This window comes from Narcine bancroftii, chromosome 10 (assembly GCF_036971445.1).
Source record: "Narcine bancroftii isolate sNarBan1 chromosome 10, sNarBan1.hap1, whole genome shotgun sequence".
Lineage (NCBI taxonomy): Eukaryota > Metazoa > Chordata > Chondrichthyes > Torpediniformes > Narcinidae > Narcine > Narcine bancroftii.
This window is the reverse complement of record NC_091478.1, coordinates 94575874-94598327: the sequence shown is the minus strand read 5'-3', so window position 1 is coordinate 94598327 and position 22454 is coordinate 94575874. Positions and strand designations below refer to the sequence as shown.

Below are 22454 nucleotides of genomic sequence, written 5' to 3'. Positions count from 1 at the left end.
CAATGCAATTGTCCCTTTTGTATAGGCCTGTGCCCTGTTCTAACTGATATCTCTCTGTAACTTGGCATTCTGCCTCACAATAAAGTTCTCTTTTTATTTTGCTATGTAATCCAATAAATATGAATTTTCATATGAATGGACGACTCATCTTTCTCCTCCCAATTTTGTCATCCTGATGGTATTTTTGACGCTTAGGTCGATGTTTTATTCAGCCAGACTGGAAAATGTTGAAATGAAATGTGCTGTTTTTCCAAATTTCCTCCACCTCTCAAAAGAATGCTTTTTTTTTTTGCAGAGGCCCCTTTTAACCCTTCCCAGTTCAATTCCATCTTGATTGATGGCTACACTCATTGTACAACACTAGTTAGAACAAGATTCATACTACATCCACACTCTCTCCCTCTGCTAACACTCAGAGCCATTGCTAAAGTAACTAGCTCAGCACAGAATGAACATCTTGGCCATCTATCAATTTGAACTGAGTCCAGCTCTCACTTTACTACCTAGTGGTCTAGTTGGTGCTAGAGTTTTAATGATGCTTTGAAAGTTGATGGTGAACAGTCTTGTTTTTCCTTCCTGTGCTAGGAAAGAGAGAGGGAACGGGAGAGAGAAAGGGAACGAGAAAGAGAGCGAGACAGACATCGAGAACAGCGTGAGAGGGAAAGGGAAAGAGAAAGAGAACGAGGAAACAGGATCCGAGAGCGAGAACGGGACAGGGAACGTGAACGTGACAAAGAGCGACAGCGAAGAAAAGAGGAGTGGGAGCGAGAGCGAGCAAAGCGAGAAGAAAAAGAAAAAGCACAAAAAGACAGAGAACGAGAGAAAGAGAAGCCAAAGCAGAGATCCCCACCTCCAGCGAGGTAAGCACATGTTAGCTGACTGCATATAATTTTTCAGAACACTCCTTAAACACCAATAATTGTAGTGCTTATGATTTTCCCTTCATCCAGCAATATTCCTAACCCATGTGGCTTAAGTTATCATTAATATTGATTGCCCCTTTATGCCTTGTATTAAGAGAGAAAATGCGGTCATTGTCAGCAGTTGAATCTTCAAGACATTTCACTAATTTATTCCAATTGAACCATTGAATAAAGTGCTTCTTTATATGGATCTTAATGTAAGCTTGTTCAAAACTCATTGTATAAATAAGAGATGTGGCATTCTTGGACTGCTGGATCCAAAGCCACCATTTTTACCGGATGATGCCTGACCCACTGAATTCTCCCAGCAAGTCATTGCTCGAGATTCCATCATCTGCAGATTTTTCTGTTTCTCTTATTTCTTTATCACTTATCTTGACTTGCGTGACCCTGATAAATTAACCCCACCTGTGAGTCACACTTAAAGCTCGGTCTCTGATTTGATTGCCAAATACAGAATTATTTTCAGTTGTTTTTGTATATTTTGCGTTTAAAAGGATGCAAAGGAGCATCTGACACCTGTTAGCTTGATGGCACAATAGTAATTCCTGGAGAATGAATATGACATTTGGTTGTACTGTTAATGTTACTGTGAATTAATGAGTTTATTTAGCTGGCTTAAGTTCTTTCCAAACTCCAGTGATCTGGTCGAGACTTTAAGAGGTTATTAGGAATACAGTGAAACCTCGTTAGAACGCAATTCATTAATCCGTGGAATTGCTTATAGCACGGGTGTCTGTGGACCCCAAACATTGATTTTAGGATACCAGGCTAACGGTGGCTAACAGCCACAAACTCAAAAATGGACTCCTGACGGGCAAGGGAGGGAGAGCGGCAGTGCAAGTCAGGTGGGCAAAAGGTGGGTGGGGGGTGGGGGGAGTCAGCAGCACAATTCGGGTGGGCTTAAATTCTGTTTTCCTGCTTTCTGAATTGTGACATATGCATCTGTTCCGCGACTCGGCTGTAATGCGGTATGAAATCTTGGACCCCAACTACCTATTGTATTTAAGTTGTATGCTGCTAGGAGGTTTGTAAACAGATGGTTGTGAAATGCACGAGGACAAGTTTTCAGGGGACAAACAGTATCTGAAATGCACATCCAGCACAGATTCAATGATGGTTGACTTTACATAATATCTGCATAGCCTCTTTCCATTTCATTATTTCAAAGGAACTAACTTTCTGTGTGGATGCACACTTTGTTAGATATTGTCTTCCACTGTAACATGCTTTTATTGTGTGTAGACAAGCCATTATTGATCATGGATCAGTTGAAGTATACTACTTTGCTCTACATCTTGCTTGATTCTAATTTTCAGTGATCTCTGGTTCTGAGCCTTTTACTGTGTCAATCTTAGTACTTTAGAGAAGTTCTTCCATACTTATCCATTTCACTTTTGTGAGCTATCTACATAGAATAAATTCAAGAAACAGAATTCCAAAGGGTAAATCTATCATCCATGTTTGACAAAAAAAATTATAAAGCATATACTTGTGCAAAAAATTAGCAGATTAGAAGGTTAGACATTATTTTAAAAAGCAAAGAACACCCGACTAATCGAGTACAAAAAATGAGGATGCAAGATGGAATGAATCCCATTGTACCAATCATCTACAGGGATTGGTATATGCCGGATAAGTGCATTTTCCAGTTGCTTGAGACTTACTTTTACATATCTAGCTAATACTCCTGAGTTTAAAAATAAATGATTTTAAAAGAAAAAAATTCCATTTATACTGAACAAACTTCACTTGCATGAATATATAAACCTTAAAGCATTTTACTCTATTTTCAGTCACATTCTTTGAAAACATCCCCTTTCATGAAGCCGCCCAAAAGACTAATAAATATATCATAATTAACCCTGCCTCCCAAGCCTTACTAATATTGTTAATAATATACTAATAACATTAAAGACTATTACTAAGCAGGGACACTTTAAGAGAGTTACCCCAACGGCGAGTGGCATCAACCAGTTCTTCATCCTGGGCGACGCCATTGCTGTTTCATACAACTTTATTCAAACAGCTGCTATGAGCAAAGCACGACCAAGGCACTCCGCTGACTGAATATTTGCTCTCATCTTCTCTAAAGGTTTATGTGTTACTTCAGAGAGCAATTACTTCTACAATTTTAAACTTTTCTTTAAATTTTTATTTATGCTTATATGTTTAAACCGTTTTATTTATTTATTTATTTTCCTCGTGTTTTTGCCTTTTTTTGAATTCCTGATAACAGGGGTTTTACTGTTCATAAAAGGAATGATTAAGCTAGAGAGGGTGCACAAAATATTCACAAGGATTTTGCTGAACCTGGAGGGCTTTAATGACTGAATTGGATAGGAGTGCTTTGCCTGGAGTAACAAATTTTAAATGGAGAACAGTGTGTATATGGAACAAACTTGCAGAGGAAGGGATAAAGGTGGGAAAAATTGAATTAATGACGTTTGGACAGGTACATGAATAGAAAAGGTTAGACGGAACTGGGCCAAATGTATGCAAATAGAATTTGCTCAGGTAGTTATCTTGGTTAGTGTGGATTTATTGGCTATAGGGCCTATTTACATCCTGTGTATCTCTGAGTCAAAGTTAGCCACCAATGTAATGACTCAGGAGGTTTTATTGGTATGTAAAGAAAGAAAAATATTAACAAAGAGAGAATTGAGGGGGATGGTTTACACTCCTGGGGCACAAATTAGTCTACACACAGTAGAGGAGAAGATAGGAGAAATTATTTACAAATGCGATACTAAATTATTAATGTTAAAAAACAGACAACCCGATACTAAAGCATATAATCTAAATGTGGCAAAAAAAATGATTATTGGGTTAAAAGTAGGGTTGTCTCCTAAAACGCCCCTTATTCCAGAACAAATTAACCCCTATGACTATGACTATGGGTAACAAGAGCCTGGACACCTGGTGCCAGAAAGGGATCAGGTATATTGAGGAATGTTATGAAAAGGGGCAGTTCATGTCATTAAAAAAACAAATTTGACTTATCAAACAAAACCTTCTGCTACTTACAATTCAGAGGAGGTTCATCAGGATGATTCCGGGAATGTAAGGGTTATCATATGAGGAGCTTTGAATAGCTTTTCGACTGTATTTTTTGGAATTTAGGAGAATGAAGGGAAGATCATTGAAACATAACGAATGTTGAAGGCAAGGACAGAGTAGATGTAGAAAGGTTGTTCCCTTGGTGGCAGAGCCTGGGTTAAGGGGGCACAACTTCAAGATTGAAAGATGTCCACTTAGAACAGAGATGCCGAGGAATTTAGAAAAATGTTGTGAAATCTGTGGGACATTGCCACAGCCAGTTATGGAGGCCGTTATGTGTATTTAAAGTAGAAATTGAAAGGTTCTTGATTTGCCAACACCATCTCTCTCTGTAATGCTCTTGCAACTTATCTCTGTGTGCGCTTGCTCTTGCTCTCTCACACAAAGAGATGGTGTCATATACACACAGAGAAAAAGTTCCACATACACAGAGAGAGAGAGAGAGAATGTGGGACTTTTTCCTCTGTGTGTATATGACACCATCTCTCTGTGTGACTCCTTGTCTCTTTCAACATTCCACATCAAAAAATACAGAGTACATTAAGATTTATTAAAAGTCAAAAAATAATACATTACACTTAGATCATACTATTTCATCCAAGGTACCCAGCATTCTCAATCAAATTATATTAGTAATATTTTATTATAAAATGAACATCTAAGCCCACTACCAAAAACAAAACTGTTTGGTAAAGAGAGAGGAAAAAATCCTTAGTAGAGTTTTAAATTGCCTTATTTGTCAACACCTCTGGAACAATACCAAATCAAAGATTTTGAAAGTAATTCAAAAATGGTCTCCACCGTGTTTGAAAGTTTAAATTCAAATCATAAATTGGGCATCTAATCTTTTCTAAATTTAAACCTGATATAATTTCACTTAGTCATTGAGCATGAGTAGGCAGAGCAACGTCCTTCCATTTGAGCAACACTGCCTGCCTAAGCATAAGAGAAATAAACACTAATACATACAAGTCAGGTACTGTTAAAATTATGCAACTCTCTGCCAATCAAGGCAGTTGAAAGATTATGCTTAAAAATAACTTTAAAAAGAAGCTTTTTGAAATATTCATTCCATTATTTCCCAATACTCTGGCATGTCCAAAACATATGAATTAGTGAAGCATCTCCATTGTTGCATCTATCACAATGAGGAGATATCTCTCCATAAAAGCAAGATAATTTGACTTTGGACATGTTAGCCCTATGGACTACTTCAAATTATAGGAGGGGATGGCAAGCACATTAAGAAGAGGTATTAACCAATTTAAAAATTTTATTCCAAGTTTCTTCAGAGATTAAAAGCTTTAGGTCCTGTACCCAGGCTTTTTTTTAAATTTTATCCAAGGGAGCCTCTCTTATTCCCAACAACACTCATAAATGTTAGATATTTGAACCATTATAAAAAGGTTGTAAATTAAAAATTACATCTATTAAATTGTTATGAATGCTCTTAGGAAATGTAAGCAATTGAAATCGTAAAAAAATCTCTAATCTATAGATAACGAATAAAATGAGTACTGTGTTTGGTAAGCTATGTTTATCTGACCGTTGTCAAAAGAAGCAAGACTTCCCTCAATAAATAAATCATAAATATTTAATGCCTAATCTATACCATTTTTTAAAAGCTATATCAATCATGGAAGCTTAAAGAAATACAGTGGAACCCCATTATAACATGATAGTTGGGTCACACGAAATGGGAGTTTCACTACTATGTACAAAATAATAACACATGAATCACAACAGCAACCCCACCACCCCCCTGATCACCCCCCACTCTCCTTCGTCAATGTGATGAATTCCCCACCAAGATAAACATTACTTAACCTTAATCATTTAGACACGCCACTTCCAAACATCCGCTGCACCATGGGGTGGCCATCCCTGGTACTGCCCCTTTTAAAACTGCCTCGTAAAGTATCCTATCTCAAAGAATGAAATGTGGACGTTAAGGGGTCCAATGACTCAACACATTATAGATTAATTCACTTTAAATCAGGGCGTGTTAAATTGGGGTTCTTCTGTAATTTAAAAAAAAATAGGACCAGAAAGAGAAAATCCTAGTAAACCAAAATGTTTTAAAATTTTATCCAGATCCTCAAAGTATGTTTAACCACCGGATATCAGTTACTTTATTTAAAGATATGGGAAGTGAGGATCCGAGAAGAGAAATAATAGAAAATTTTGTAACAGAATTAGATTCCAAAGGGGTCCATATTGGACAGTCTTCACAGTTAATATATGACTAAAATGTAAGATTTCAATTCTTGACTGCCCAATAATAGTTCCTAAAGTTTGATAAGGCGAAGCCTCCATTCTTTTTAAGTTTTTGGAGATGGACTTTATTTAGACAGGGGTGTTTGTTTTTCCATATGTTAGAAGATGGAATCAAAAAACGACTTGAGAATAAAAGCAGGAAAAGCCTGAAAAAGGTATATAAATTTAGGTAATGTATTCCATGTAAGGGAGTTGATTTGACCAACCATCATTAAAGAAAGAGGCTGTGGCAGTGTACATAATGGCAGCGGCGAACCAGCCCCGCTTGTCACGTGCAGTCAGCAGGGCAGCCACGGCAAAGATGGTGTCGCGGGTCCTTTTCTTCCAATACAGACCAGAACTACACGTACGTGCTTACGTCAGCAGGATGTGAGTTCCAGAATCCGAGGGGTGGGCTCCGGATAGCGTTAAAAGCGGCAGCACAAACTTCAAAGTAAATCAGTTGTGCTTAATGACCTCACACCCTGCTGTCTCAGTTCTTTTCGCTGCACTAGCGCACTACCCAAGACGACCAATTTGATAACTTCCCCTTACTTAATTTATTAAAGTGAGAAAATTTTCTTTGAGTGTTTATAATTTTTAGTCATTGATGCACCCAAATTTGTTCAAACGTTGTGAATTTATTTTTTTAATTATATGTCATTTTTTCCAATGGAATACATTTATTCATTTCCATGAACCATTGCTGTATTCTCAGGCTCTCTTCCATTTTCCAAGTTAACATTATATAATTTTTTGCTACTGCTAAGGCTATCATAATGAATCTTTTTTGCACTTTATCCAATTTGAGGCCTAATTCATTACTTGTTATGTTACTTAAAAGAAAGATTTCTGGATTTTTTGTGATTTTATTTAATATCTGATTTAGATCTTCCCAAAATGTATTCACTTTCGGACATGCCCAAATTGCATGTAATGTTGTTCCCATTTCCTCCTTACAGTGAAAACATCTATCTGATAATGTTGGATCCCATTCTTTTAATTTTTGAGGAGTGATATAAATACCCTGTGTAACCAATTATATTGTATCATGCATAACTTTGTGTTTATTGTATTTTTCTTAGTTTCAGAACATAACTTTTCCCATACTTCATTTTTTATCTTTGTTTAAATCCTTTTCCCACTTTTTGTTTAGGTTTATAGCTTATTTCATCATTTTCCTGATCTTGCAGCTTAATGTACATGTTCGTTATAAATCTTTTAATTGTCATTGTGTCTGTAATCACATATTGAAAGCTGCTTTCTTCTGGTAATCTCAATCTGTTTCCCAATTTATCCTTTAAATAAGCTTTCAGTTGGTGATATGCAAACATTGTACCATGAGTTATTCCATATTTTTACTTCAACTGTTCAAATGTTAATAAATTATTTCCCAAAAAACAATTTTCTATTCTTTTGATTCCTTTTCCTTCCCATTCTCTAAAGGAAAGGTTATCTATTGTAAAAGGGATTAATGGGTTTTGTATCAATAACAATTTTGGTATTTGATCATTTGTTTTTTTCCTTTCTAAGTGGATCTTCTTCCATATATTAAGTAAATGATGCACTACATAAATATTGCACCAGTTTTTCATCCCACTTATAAAGTATATTTTCCGGTACCTTCTCCCCTATTTTGTCTAGTTCTAACTTAATCCAGTCTGGTTTTTCCCTTGTCTGGTAAAAGTCTGTTGAATATCTTAATTGTGCGGCTCTATAATAATTTTTAAAGTTTGGTAACTGCAAACCACCTAGGTTATATCTCTCTGTTAATTTATCTAACACTACCCTCGGTTTCCTCCCTTTCCACAAGAATTTCCTAATTATTCTCTTTAGTTCATTAAAGAATTTCTCTGTTAGAATTGGTAACGATTGAAATAAGTATTGTATCCTTGGGAACACATTCATTTTAATGCAATTTACCCTCCCTATCAACGTTAGCCGTGATTCTTTCCAATGTTCTAAGTCTTCCTGTAATTTCTTTATTAATTATCAGCCACTCTTTATTAGTGGCTGATAATTTAGTTTGTACAACTAGCTTAAGTTATTATCTAACCTGATACCTAGGTATCAGATTGCTTGTGCTTGCCATTTAAATGGCGATTCTTTTTAAGGTTCTGTATAATCCGCGTTACTCATTGGCATCACTTCACTTTTATTTGCATTGATCTTGTACCCCAATATTTCTCCATATTCCTTCAATTTCTTATGTAATTTTATTGATAATTCTGGTTCAGATAGATATACTATGATGTCATCTGCAAATAAGCTGATTATACTCCTTTATTTTTATCCCTTTTATTTTCTGTTCTTATCAGTTCTGCCAATAGTTATATTGCTAAGGTGAACAATGAGGGGGGATAATGGACATCCCTGTCTAGTTGACCTTTTTAATTTAAATTGACTCGATACATATCCATTTACTGTTACCTTCGCCAACGATCCATTATACAATGCTTTAATCCAATTAATATATTTTTCTGGTAGACTGAATCTCTGTAATACTTTAAATAAATAATTCCATTCTACTCTGTCAAAGGCTTTTTTTCTGTGTCTAAAGCAACAGCCACAGTTGGTTTCTTATTTCCTTGAACTGCATGAATTAGATTAATAAGTTTACAGACATTATCTGGTGTTTATCTTTTCTTAATAAATCCAGTTTGATCTTGTTTTACTATTTTAGGTACATAATCGGCCAATCTATTTGCTAATAATTTCGCTATTATCTTGTAGTCTGAGTTAAGTAGAGATATTGGTCTATATGATGCTGGTGTTAATGGATCCTTCCCCGTCTTTGGTATTACTGTAATTATTGCTGTCTTACCTGAATCTGGCAAGTTTTATGTTTCTTCTATCTGGTTCATTACTTCCAGGAGAATTAATAACTCTTTAAATGTTTTATAAAATTCTATTGGAAATCCATCCTCTCCTGGTGTTTTATTGTTCGGCAGATTTTTTAATATATCCTGTACTTCCTCTATTTCAAATGGTTTTATCAGTTTGTTTTGTTCCTCTTCTTGCAATTTCACCAGTTCAATTTTAGCTAAAAACTCTTCTATTTTATCATCTCAGTTTAGTATAATTGTTCATAAAATTCCTTAAAGTTTTCATGAATCTCTATTGGATTATATGTAATTTGTTTGTCATTTTTCCTTGATGCCAATACAGTTCTTTTAGGTTGTTCTGTTTTAATTTGCCAGGCTAATATTTTGTGTGTTTTTTCTCCCAGTTCATAATACTTTTGATTTTTTTCATTATGTTCTTCTCCACCTTGTATGTTTGTAATGTTTCGTATTTTATTTCTTTGTCCGCCAATTTTCTCTTTTTTGTTATATCGTCCCTTTTTACTAGTTCCTTTTCTGTACTTACTATCTCCCTTTCCAACTGGTCTATTTCCCGATTGTAATCCTTTTTCATCTTAGTTACATAACTTATTATTTGCCCTCTAATGAAGGCTTTCATTGAGTCCCATCATATAAATTTGTCTTTCACTGATTCTGTGTTTATTTCAAAATATGGTTTAATTTGGTATTCAATAAACTCTCTAAATTCCTGCCTTTTAAGTAGCATGGAGTTTAACCTCCATCTATATGTTCTTGCACCTGTGTCTGCCTGTCCCGCATCGGACTTGTCAGCCACAAACAAGCCTGCAGCTGACGTGGACATTACCCTTCCATTAATCTTCGTCCATGAAGCCAAGCCAAAGAGAAAAGAATAGGTTTGGTGGGATATCTTCCAGTTCTATTACTAATAACAGGGGTGAATGATCAGATAGTCGTCTAGCTTTATACTCAGCTTTCCTAACTCTCCCTTGAATATGGGCTGACAACAAAAACATATCAATCCTTGAGTATGTTTTATGCCGACTCAAGTAATATAAGTATTCCTTCTCTCTTGGGTGTTGCCTCCTCCATATATCTATGTTTCATTTCCTGCATTGATTTAACCATAAATTTGGCCTCTTTATTCTTTTTACTTGTCTTTTGTCCAGTTTTATCCAACATTGAATCCAAATTAAGGTTAAAATCCCCTCCTATCAATATATTTCCTTGTATATTGCAATCTTTAAAAAAATATCCTGCATAAACCTTTGATCCTCCTCGTTAGGTGCATATATATTGAGCAAATCCCAAGCTTCTGAGTACATCTGACACGTTATCATTACATACCTCCCTGCTGGATCTATTATTTCCTCATCTATTTTGATTGATATATTTTTGTTAACTAATATGGCTACACTTCTAGCTTTTGAATTATATGATGCTGCCGCTACGTATTCTACCCAGTCTCTCCTTAATTTATGTTCCACTTCATTTAGATGCGTTTCCTGCACAAATGCTATATCTTTTTTTTCCCAGTAAATTTAATAGCCTCTTCCTTTTAATTTGGTTATGTACTCCATTTATGTTTATGGTCATATAGTTCAACATGGCCATCTCATATCCTGTTTACACCTCTTTTCCTCTTCCTCACCATCTCCATCCCCCCTTTTCCCATTTTCATCTCTGTTTTCCCTTTTTAAACTCGATATATGACGTTAACCACAAATGCTGGCCCCTCCTTTCTGAGTTGCCCCTTATCCCTTGCCGGGCAACCATAACTCCCCTTTCCATTTGGATTGCGATCTTGCTCTAAAGCGTCAACTAATTTCGGAGTGACGCTTATTCTCTTCCCTGCCCCATCACCCCCAGAAAACACTTTACTTTTTACACATATAACAAAGCACTCCCTTTTTTCCCCCTTATTTCCTTCCTTCCCCTCTCTATTCCCTCTTTAGTTCTTTACATATACACTGTTTTTAAATCTTTATATATACTTTATCACCATTCTTCATTCTTATTACATCTCTTCATCTCTCCTATCCTGCAAATGCTCTCCGAATTCTTGTGCCTCCTCCGGATCCGAGAACAGTCTGTTTTACTCCCCGGGTATAAATATTTTAAGCATGGCTGGATGTCTTAACATGAATTTTTAACCTTTTTTGCATAGAATCGATTTTGCTGTATTAAACTCTTTCCTCTTTAAGAGTTCAAAACTTATGTCTGGGTCAAAAAATATTTTTTGACCATTGTGTTCTAATGGTTTATTGTCTTCTCTAATTTTATTCCTTGCCCGCTCCAGTATATTTTCTCTTGTCGTATATCTCAAAAATTTTACGAAGATGGATCTTGGTTTTTGATGTGCCTGTGGTTTTGGAGCTAATGCTCTGTGTGCCCTTTCTATTTTCACTTCTTCCTGCATTTCTGTCGTGCCCAGGACCTTCGGGATCCATTCTTTTATAAATTCCTTCATGTCTGTGCTTCACCCTCCTTCAGGCCCACTATTTTTGTTGTTTCGCCTACTATAATTTTCCAACATATCAATTTTCTGAGATAACAACTCTTATCTCTAATTTTTTTTGTCATTTTCTTCCAATTTTTCTCTTAAGTTGTTTACTTCCATTTCTACAGCCGTTTCTCGTTCTTCCACATTTTCTACTCTTTTCCCTATTTGTCATGAACCGTTCTAAACTTTGCATTTATCTTCTGTGTTTTCGTTTTTCTTTTCTTTTAATGTTCTTATTTGTTCTTCAAAAATGTCTTTATCTATATTCTGTCCATCTGCTTTACCTTCTATTTCTCTGTGAAGATCTTGGTCATCTTCTTCCTCTTCTTCTGTATCTGTACTTGTGTTTGTGTCCTCCTCGTCTTTGTATCTGTGTCTCTTCTGATTTTCCTGATGAGTTGCTTGTATCTCTTTGTCGGGCCTCTTGTTGTTGATCCTCCCCTCCTGGGCTGCTCATCTGTCGAGCCTCCTGCTGCTGCTCCTCTTGCCGTTCACTCGTCGACTTTCTTCCTCGCCTGGTTCCTCACTCCCTCTCCTGCCGCCTTCCTCATCTTCCAGCTGAGAGCCCTGGTGTCGGGCATCCCTCAGCTGGTCGTGCCATGGTTGCCTGCTCCTCGGCTGAGCCCCCATCCTGTCAGTGTTTCCTTTTACCTTTGATTGCGCACTTTTGTTTGGCTCAGAGAGCCATTTTTGCAGTCCACTGGTCGGGGGCTTGCGACTCCGTGGGGCCGGCACCAATCTTGGAGTTTGGGCGCTCTTTGCCACCACGGCTCCCTGTTCCTTCATGCAGGTAAGCTCTTCTTTCTTTTCTGGTGATTTTTCTTCTTTTTTTCCCCGTTGTTTTTACTTTTTCCTTCTTGGGTGCCATCTTCTTTCTCTTCTCTGCAACTTTATCTTCTATTTCTTATACTTTACATTTGTTAAGCTTTGTCTTTTCTCGACTTTTTTTCTGTCGAGAGCTGATTTTGCCCTACACTACTCCATCACATCACTCCTCCGTAGATAGTCTACCTCAGAAAGGGTCTGCCGGCCCCACGGAGTCGCGAGCCCCTTATCCTGGCAAATGGGCTTATCCAGCTGATTGAAGAATGGGAGCATTTTGGAAACCATGATCATAAGGAATAGTTTTATGATGGTTAAGAATAAGGACATGACTTTGGGTGAAAGAGCCAAATTGATAGAAGCCTAATTACATTATTAGCCAAGAATTAGATTGGGAGCAGCAGTTTAAGGGTAAATCCACATCTGGTGAGAGTCTATTTAAAGGTCAATTGGTTACAGTTTGGGACATGCACTTTCCTTTGTGGATGAAAGATGAGGATGACAAGATTTTAGAACCTTGGAAGACCATCTAAGGTCAGTTAAAAAGAAAAAGGAAGCTTGCATTGGATTTAGGAATTTGAAATCTGGCAAAGCTCAGGGAATACGAAGGAAACAGGAAAGATCTTAAAAACAAGAAATGAGGAGGGTTAAAAAGGGCTATGGAATTGGCAACTAGGAATAAGAATACCAAGGCATTATTAGCAAGAGAGTAACTAGGGGAAGGGTCCACTTGGGCAATGTGGGGGGGTGGGGAGGAATGTGTGTGGATCCAGTGGAAGTGGGCAAGGTGCTAAAAGAGTATACTTTGTCCCAGTGTTCACCTAAGGGCATGGATGATAGTGATATCAGCAAGGAGCATGTGGATGTTGAGAAGAATGAGGTTTTGGGTGTCCCCAGAGCATAATGCGCGTTATCCGAGAATACTGAGGAAGGCAAAAGAGAAGATTGGCTTTTGAAGAGATCTTTGTATTCTCCTTAGTCGTGGATGTGATTGCAGAAGACTGGAAAATGGTCAAAATTTTTATTTAAAAAGAGTAACATATGATCTTAGAAACTATAGACTGGTGAGTCTTAAATCAGTAGCGTGGAAATTATTTTGCTCACATTTTGGAGACTGTGGTCTCGCTAGGGATAGTTTGCATGTATTTGTGCAGGGAAGTTCATGTTTTACACACTAGATTTTTGAGGAGGTGAATAAAAGTTCATTGCTGTAGATATGTGTAGCTATACAAGACCTTACTTGGTCCCCACTTAGAATATTGTGTTCATTTCTGGTCACCTCACTACAGGAAGTATGTAGATGCTATAGAAAGGATGCTACCTGGATTGGAGTGCATGCCTTATAAGGAGAGATTGGTTGCACTTGGTCTTTCCTCCTTGGAGCTACAGAGGGTGACCTGATTGAAGTGTATCAGATGAGAAGCATTGATCATGTGGAGGCCAGAGGCTTTTTTTTTTTGCCCAGGGCTTAAATAGCTAACACAGATTTAAGGTGCTTCGGAGTAAGTACATAGAGAATGGAAAAGGTAAGTTTTTCCACACAGAGACTGGTGCAAGGAACCCACTGCTGGCAATGGTGGTGGAGGCAAGCACAATAAGATCTTTCAAGGAACTATTAGATGGGTTAAATGGGGGCTTATACAGTAGGAAAATTCTAGGCAGTCAGAGTAGGTTATTAGGTTGGCACAACATTGGGCCAAAGAACCAGTACTGTGCTGTAGATTTCTGTTCTACACAAGTACAATTCACAGATGCATTGAAAGTCTTATTGTTACAGCTTCCCAAATGTGTAAAGCACAACAATTTAAGTACAGTTAATACAAGATGCCTGAGGAAAAAAATGAATATAAAAAGAGAATTTAAAATAATAAACATTCACAATGGCTAGTTATCCAAAAACGTGTCAGTGGTGCCCATATCTGATGAACTTGCACCATTTTGATTTAAGTGATACGGGGAAGATCTGGACTGATAAATGGGTGAAAAAAACAGTTCTTGATCCTCAAGTACCATGTTTCTGTATCTTTTGCCTGAAGATAGTATTGAGAAGAAAGCATGGCCATAGTAATGGAGACTTCTTGAGATATTTGACTCCAGTATCTACAGACTTCCTAGTTTATCTCCTTATGATATTGGCTGCGTTCCTGATGCATCCCCTCATTTAGATGTCTTTAGATGGGTTATGGTGCCAGTGATATACTTGGCTGTGTCTGCCCCTCTCTGCAACTTACTGGGTTCCTGACCATTTGTTTCCAGGCTAGGCAGTGCTTCAACCAGTCGCTATACTCTCCACACTGAGCATTCAACATGTTAAATCTCAACAAGCAGTCATTGGAATGCCTTCTTCACAGTTGCTTATGTGCTAGTCCTTGGAGAGGTCCAGGAATCTGAAACTGCTCACTTTCTCCACTGTTGTCCAATCAAACAAGAAAGTGGAGTCCCTTGGCTTCTCAATCAGCTCTTTGAGAGCAAGGTTGTTGGTGATCTGCCATCACACAAACTGACGTAAGATCTAATTTTGAATTTCTGTTATATAATTTTCTCAGAGGATCAGTAATGATTGGTTTTTGAATGGGGCTGATAATATTAACAAGCATTAACTAGATAAGAAAAAAATACCCCATGGAACTATAAATAGAAAGATAGTGGAAGAGATTAAAAATAAACTACCTGGACTTTGTTTGCCTAGTGGATGCCAACAATTAGATGAGGCATTGGAGCATTCACAGAAATTCCCCTGTGAAAACTGAACCCAAGATTTCTGTTGTAATTTGAAACTTATGACTGTAATAGAATAAATGTGTCACCATGGTAACTCATTTCATTTTTTAATTGAGACATGCAGCATGGTAACCAGCCATTTCAGCCCACGAGTCCGAGATGCCCAATTTACACCCAATTAACCTACAGCCCCGCTACGTTTCAAATAGTGGGAGGAAACCAGAGCTCTGGGGAAAACCCATGCAGGCACGGGGAGACAGACAGCACAGGATTCAAACCCTGGTCCCGATCACTGGCTCTGTCAAGGCGTTGCATTAACCGCTACATTAACCATGCTACCCCTTCTTTCTAAATGTACATTCACTTTTATAATGATTAATGAACCATTTTCTTCCCGTGTATCTCCTTTATGGAGCTGATTCCATTCCTGATCATCTGGGTGTCACCGATTATCTCATTTTCCTTTATCGTTGCCTCTGGTGTCCACTAGTGATCAAGGCTTTGCCACACCCCTATCTTTTAAACAAATGCTGACCCAAAATGATGTCCAAAAGTATCAAGATGGGTATGCTAACAACACGTTTGATTTCCCTTCCCCAGCATTGCTCCATTTCCCTTCCCAACCTGGAATGTATTTTATAAAACAGGTAACATTTAAACATTACAAGCCTTTCGCGTATCTCCTCATGAGATTTTATCTGGTCTTTCCCCATTGCTGGAATTTTGTCAAGCTTCCAGCTCCTCATTAAAGAGCTATTAAAAAACAACTAGTAAATATTCTAGACAGGACTTGTGTCTTAATGAAGGTATAATTTCTTAGTTGGTAATTGGTCCTAATCAGTCTCTCTTCCTCTGTTTTCACCTACAGAAACCATAAAACTCTCCCTCAGTGTGCAAATACTTAGCTTTTGATTTGATGCTGTTTGTTTGGGAGGTACTTTTTTAGGTAATCATTTGGAATTTCAATTTAACATTAAGCTTGGTGTAAGAGGTCTATTAAAAGTCAAGAAAGTAACCTGCTAACTTGATTACTCTGTAATTTTGATTCACTTTACCATGGCTTTCATTGCTCACCACATTGGAATCAGTCACTTGTCATCTAAAAAATGGAAGCAGGAATAAGCTATTTGTCTGATATGCCATCACAGCCAGTCATCTACTTTGACACTACTCTGCACTTCCTACATTTCCCTTGACTCCCCAAATGTTTTAAAACCTATTGACCTCTGTCTGTAATGGACTTTGCAACAGATCTCTCAAGCAGAAAATTCCAAATGTCCTGAATGGATATCTTTTTATTTGGAAACTGAACACCCTCATCTTAGTTCTTGCTAATCATGAAGATCTCAACAGATTAGTGGAAAAGTCAAACATAAATTCTTCGAAGGGCAAGCAATATAAAATGGAGGCCACTATTCCAAAAGAGGAGTGAAACAAAGGCTGAGAGCATGTGTGTGTAAATCTAACACGTTAGAGCAGGTTGAGCCAAAAATTTTTAAAAAAACACACTTGGCATCTTGTGCATTATAGAGGAAAAGTGTCCAAGATCAAGGAAGTCATGATGAACCAACACTACCTCAGCCACAACAGGTATATTATTCATCTATCGGTCCTTCTCTGACCAGATGATTTAATCATTGTCTAGCTACTTAAATGCTAGAATATCAGCACAACTTTTCTCTGACTGAGGAAAAGATTAAGGTGACGAAACTGGCACAAAATGCATGCCTACTGTGTAGCAGTAATTCACGCTTCGAGATTAGTACTGTGTACAGCAGGCACCTCAAAGAATTGGAAAAATAGAAAGTCAGCAAAAATATTTGAGATTCACTGATTTGCTTATCCTCCCCACCCCCCAATATCTTTTACCGGGCTGATTCCCCAGCATTAAGAACTCAAGTTCACTAAGCCACTAGATTAACAAAACTGGCATTCTATTCCAAGTCGTCACAGGAATAGTTTACCAGGTAGTCAGAAAAACAGTTTCAAGGATGTGCTCAAATCCTGACACAGGCCAGGATCATGAAATACATAGAAACCTGAGTAATAGCAGGTACCTTCTCACAAACTGCTCTCCTGCCCCATTGTGAAAGAGTCCACAGTTCATCAGTTATTTCCAGAACTAGATGTAATGTAGTTGTCCTTGATCCTGAGGGGTTTCTTTAGGAGAGGGGGAAAAGCTGATAATACAGTGCCCTTCATAATGTTTGGGACAAAGACACTTATTATTTGTCCCAATTCACATGTAATTAAACACATTCCAGTTTTTATTCAAGGTTATTTGTATACATTTTGATTTGACCATGTAGAAATTAAAGCACTTTTTAAATATAGTACCCTCATTTCAGGGCACCATAATGCTTGGCATCACAGGTGTTTGGGATTACGCAGGTATGTTTAATTGGGGTCACGATATTGTGGCAATTAGTGAGACCTGGCTACAAGAGGGGCAGGACTGGCAACTTAACGTTCCAGGATACATTTGTTTTAGATGTGATAGATCAGGGGGTAAAAAAGGGGGAGGAGTTTCTCTGCTTGTTAAGGAGGACATTACTGCCGTGAGGGGGCAAGATGGTCTGGAAGGATCGTCCAGTGAGGCTGTTTGGGTGGAATTGAGAGGTGAAGGAGACATGAGGGTGCTAATAGGGGTGTATTACAGACCACCAAATGGGTCAAGAAAACTAGAGGAACAAATGTGTAGAGAGATAACGTATATGTGTGAGAATCATAAGGTAGTGATCATGGGAGATTTTAACTTCCCTCACATTGATTGGGATACCCATACAGTTAGAGGGCTGGATGGGCTAGAGTTCGTTAAATGTGTTCAAGATTGTTTTCTGAATCAATTAGTAGAAGAACCGACTTGGGACAGTGTAATACTGGATCTCCTGTTAGGGAACGAGCTAGGTCAGGTATCAGACATTAATGTTGGAGATCCAATTGCATCTAGTGATCATAATTCTGTTAGTTTTAAGGTAGTTTTAGGGAAGAGCAAGGAGGGGCCTAAAGTTGAGGTTCTGGATTGGAGAAGAGCAAATTTTGAAGGAATAAGAAGGGATTTGGGGAGTATTGAGTGGGACAGGATATTTTCAGGTGAGGGTGTAAATGAAAAGTGGAGGATATTCAAAAAGCAAATTTTGAGGGTACAGAGTAGTTATGTCCCAGTGAGGATCAAAGGAAAGGCTGGAAGTCAGAGGGAGGCTTGTTTTTCGAGGAATATTGGAAATTTGGTTAGGAGAAAAAGGGAGGTGTACAAGAGGTATAAAGAACAGGGAGCTGACAATTTCAAGGAGGACTACAAGGAGTGTAGAAGGAATCTTAAGAAAGAAATTAGAAAGGCCAAAAAAAGGCACGAAGAGGCTTTGGCAGACAGAGTAAAAATAAATCCAAAGGGCTTCTATATGTACATTAAAAGTAAAAGATTAGTGAGGGATAAAATTGGACCCCTTGTAGATAGTGAAGGTAGGCTGAGTGAGAAGTCAAAGGAAATGGGGGAAATTTAGAATGATTTCTTTGCCTCGGTATTCACTAGGGAAAAACATATTGAACCGGTTGAGGTAAAGAAAAATAGTGGGGAGGTAATGAAGCATATAAGGATAACTGAGGAGGTAGTGATGGCTGTGTTGAAAAAGATAAAGGTGGATAAATTTCCGGGACCGGACAAAATATTCCCAAGGACACTCAGGGAGGCTAGTGGACAGATAGTGGGGCCATTAACAGAGATATTTAGGATGTCACTGGCCATGGGGGTAGTGCCAAAGGATTGGAGGGTGGCGCATGTGGTTCCGCTGTTTAAGGAAGGGTCTAAATGTAAACCTGGGAATTATAGGCCCGTGAGTCTGACGTCTGTGGTGGGCAAGTTGATGGAAAGTGTTCTGAGGAATGGTATTTACAAATATTTGGAGGTACAGGGATTGCTAGGGAGTAATCAGCATGGTTTTGTCAGGGGTAGATCATGCTTGACAAACCTGATTTAGTTTTTCGAGGGGGTTACAAAAAAAGTTGATGAAGGGAAAGCTGTGAATGTTGTCTATTTAGACTTTAGTAAAGCTTTTGACAAAGTTCCCCACCGGAGGTTAGGAAAAAAGGTGAAGGCATTAGGTATAAATGAGGAGGTAGTGAAATGGATTCAGCAATGGTTGGATGGGAGGTGTCAGAGAGTAGTGGTAGAAAATTGTTTGTCCAATTGGAGGCCGGTAACTGGTGGAGTTCCTCAGGGATCGGTCCTCGGTCCACTATTGTTTGTTATATATATTAACGATCTGGAAGTAGGGGTGGAGAATTGGATAAGCAAGTTTGCGGATGATACAAAGATTGGTGGTGTTGTGGACAGTGAGGAAGATTACCGTAGATTAAAAGGTGATTTAGGAAGGCTGGAGGTGTGGGCTGAGAAATGGCTGATGGAATTTAATACAGATAAGTGTGAGGTGTTACATTTTGGAAAGGCAAATCTAAATAGGTCATATGCATTAAATGGTAGGCTATTGAGATGTGCAGAGCAACAAAGGGATTTAGGAGTTGTGGTAAATAGTACCCTCAAGGCTGATACTCAGGTAGATGGTGTGGTGAAGAAGGCATTTGGAATGTTGGCCTTCATAAATCGGAGTATTGAATTCAAGAGTAGGGAGGTTATGATGAAATTGTACAAGGCATTGGTGAGGCCAAATTTGGAGTACTGTGTACAGTTTTGGTCACCAAATTATAGGAAAGATATAAACAAAATAGAGAGAGTGCAGAGAAGATTCACGAGAATGTTGACAGGATTTCAAGGTTTGAGTTACAGGGAAAGGTTGTGCAGACTGGGGCTTTTTTCTCTGGAGCGTAGAAGATTGAGAGGGGACTTGATCGAGGTGTTTAAGATTTTAAAAGGGACAGACAGAGTAAACGTGGATAGGCTTTTTCAATTAAGAGTGGAGGAGATTCAAACTAGAGGGCATGGTTTAAGACTGAAGGGGGAAAATTATAAGGGGAACATGAGGGGAAATTTCTTTACGCAAAGGGTGGTAGGGATGTGGAATGAGCTTTCGACAGATGTGGTCGAGGCGGGATCATTGGTTACATTTAAGGAAAAACTGGATAGTTACATGGATAGGAGAGGACTGGAGGGGTATGAGCCGGGTGCTGGTCAGTGGGACTAGGAGGGTGGGGATTTGTTACGGCATCGACTAGTAGGGCCGAACTGGCCTGTTCTGTGCTGTAAGTGGTTATATGGTTATATGCTTCATTAGTGCAGGTATAAGAAAGCAAGGCTTGCTTCTAAGCTTTTGATCACCTTTGGAGCCTGTAGTTGCCAGTTTTCAACATGAGGACCAGAGTTGTGTCAATGAAGCCATTGAGGCTGAAAAAGAAGAATAAAACAGTAAGAGGCATGGCCTAAACCTTAGGATTACCAAAATCAACCATCTTTCAAGTGCGACACCCTACAGATGTATATTAGATGAGGAATCATTTTACATGACTATAATATTTGAAATTCTACAGTTTTCTTGTGTTCTTCTAAGATCAGAGTAATTGCCCTTCATTTTGCATGCCTGTTGTGTTTAAAGTGTATATCATTGTTGGCAAACATTGATCTTCCTAACTTTTATCTTCTGGGACACTTTCTCTACAATACTGCTCATTTCTAAAATGCTGGATTGAATTGCTTTAACCTCTGCACCCACTGTTTCTCAGCATTGCTACAATCTACTGAGAACACTTTAGTATTGTAAACAAAACGTTTTCCCAGAAAGAAAGCCATTTTTGCACCACTAACATTCAACCTCCATCATTCCATCTTGAACTCCTTAATCCCATTCCCTTTGACAAGCGTTCAACATAAGTCTGCTCATCAGCCCCAGTTGTTGTTCATGTCATGGTTCTCATCGGTCCTTTTACCCCATCTCTTTTGACAGCCTGTTAAGCCCAATGGTTACACCCCTCTCATTTCTTCAGTGGCCAGGATCTACCATTAAGTACTTGCTATAAACAGCATCTTCCTTCCTAAATTATGCTTGTACTTTTGAATATCCTCATGCTTCCCTATCCTGAACTTTCAACCTGCCAGTTTACTGTATTACATATGTTTACACAGCCCAACCAAAGCCTGGAATTGCCGATTAAATGCCCTGAAGACAAGTTTGTATTCACCTGTGCTCTTGAATGTATCAACCCACTAATTTAACATCTGATTTCAGTGTTTCTTCCCCATGGTCCCCATTTATCACTTTCACCCATGTGTTATGAACCCACATTCCCTGCCCCTCTCCTTCACCATTTCACCTTGATATCCTGACTGCCTGATTGGTTGGCAAGGAAAAGATCATTTAATTGTAAACCACTGAATTGCAGCTTCCAGAAATATAATCAAGGAAGCCTCATTTTATAATTAAACATAAATAGTTGGAAATCCTTGGCACATGGAGAAAAAAAGAACACAATTAATTTTGTTTTTTTCTGTGTTTTCTAAATCTGGAGAAATCACCCCATGATATTCAGAATAATTATAAAGGGGATGAAAATCTAAAAGCTGGAAATCTGAAAAGAGGGAATTGCTCAGAAAGTCAGAGCCCATTGGTGGAAAGAGAAATTGAGTTAAGTGTAGACCCTTCATCAGAACATTGGAGAAATGAGAACTGAAGAAGTTTTTAAGTTCTGTAAGAGTGCAGCACAACAGCACGTGCATCAATATGCTTTGGGGGGGGGGGGGAGGAGGTGGAGAGCAGGGGCTGAAGTCGAGGACAAGGGTTTCAGTAAAACAGACTCTTCTAGGAATAGCATGAGACCATGTCAGTTTCCAATGAGTTGAAAGAAAAGATAATCAATGTGAGGATGTTCATCTAGGCAAATGTGATAGAGGAGAACTGTGTAGGATTGAGGTATAAAGGGATTGTATGTCTGTATGAGTTGGTTGAGTCCAGAGATTTGAAAACCCATCAGATGTCATTGATGTGGATCTGAAGAGACTGGAACAGGCAAGAAGGAATGGAGTCAACATGAAATGAAGCAAGTTCTGTGAGGCTGAAACAGTTGGCTTCCTTGGGTAGTCCTATTCATACATTATGATAACGGGCCATTCAGACCTCTGTGTCTACTGCAACCCATCAGTATTGATCCCATCGTCTTGCACTTTACCCATACTCTGCCTGGAAGATTCAAATGCTCATCCAGACACCTCTTAAACACCATCAGCAACTTTGCTTCCACTGCTTTACTAGGCATCATATTTGGGGTAAAGGCTAAGAAGTTTGAGGGGATTTTTTTCTCTCTCTGGATGAAGAATCCTCCTTGGTTTCCCTCTAAATCTCTTTACTCTTTCTCTAAATCTTTGTTTCTGGTTTTATCTGTCTCTTCTAACCTATGTCCCTC

General features: G+C 38.3%; 1 protein-coding gene across 6 annotated transcripts in view; it reads left to right on the top strand.

Moving 5' to 3' along the window:
- Positions 1 to 22454, top strand: part of zc3h18 (zinc finger CCCH-type containing 18) — a 169340-nt gene that overhangs the window by 71776 nt on the left and 75110 nt on the right. For all 6 annotated transcript variants that reach the window (XM_069901981.1, XM_069901980.1, XM_069901979.1 and 3 more), the window contains one exon: positions 586 to 860. In XM_069901981.1, the coding sequence (XP_069758082.1) occupies positions 586 to 860 (275 nt within the window). The remainder of the gene's footprint in view (positions 1 to 585; positions 861 to 22454) is intronic.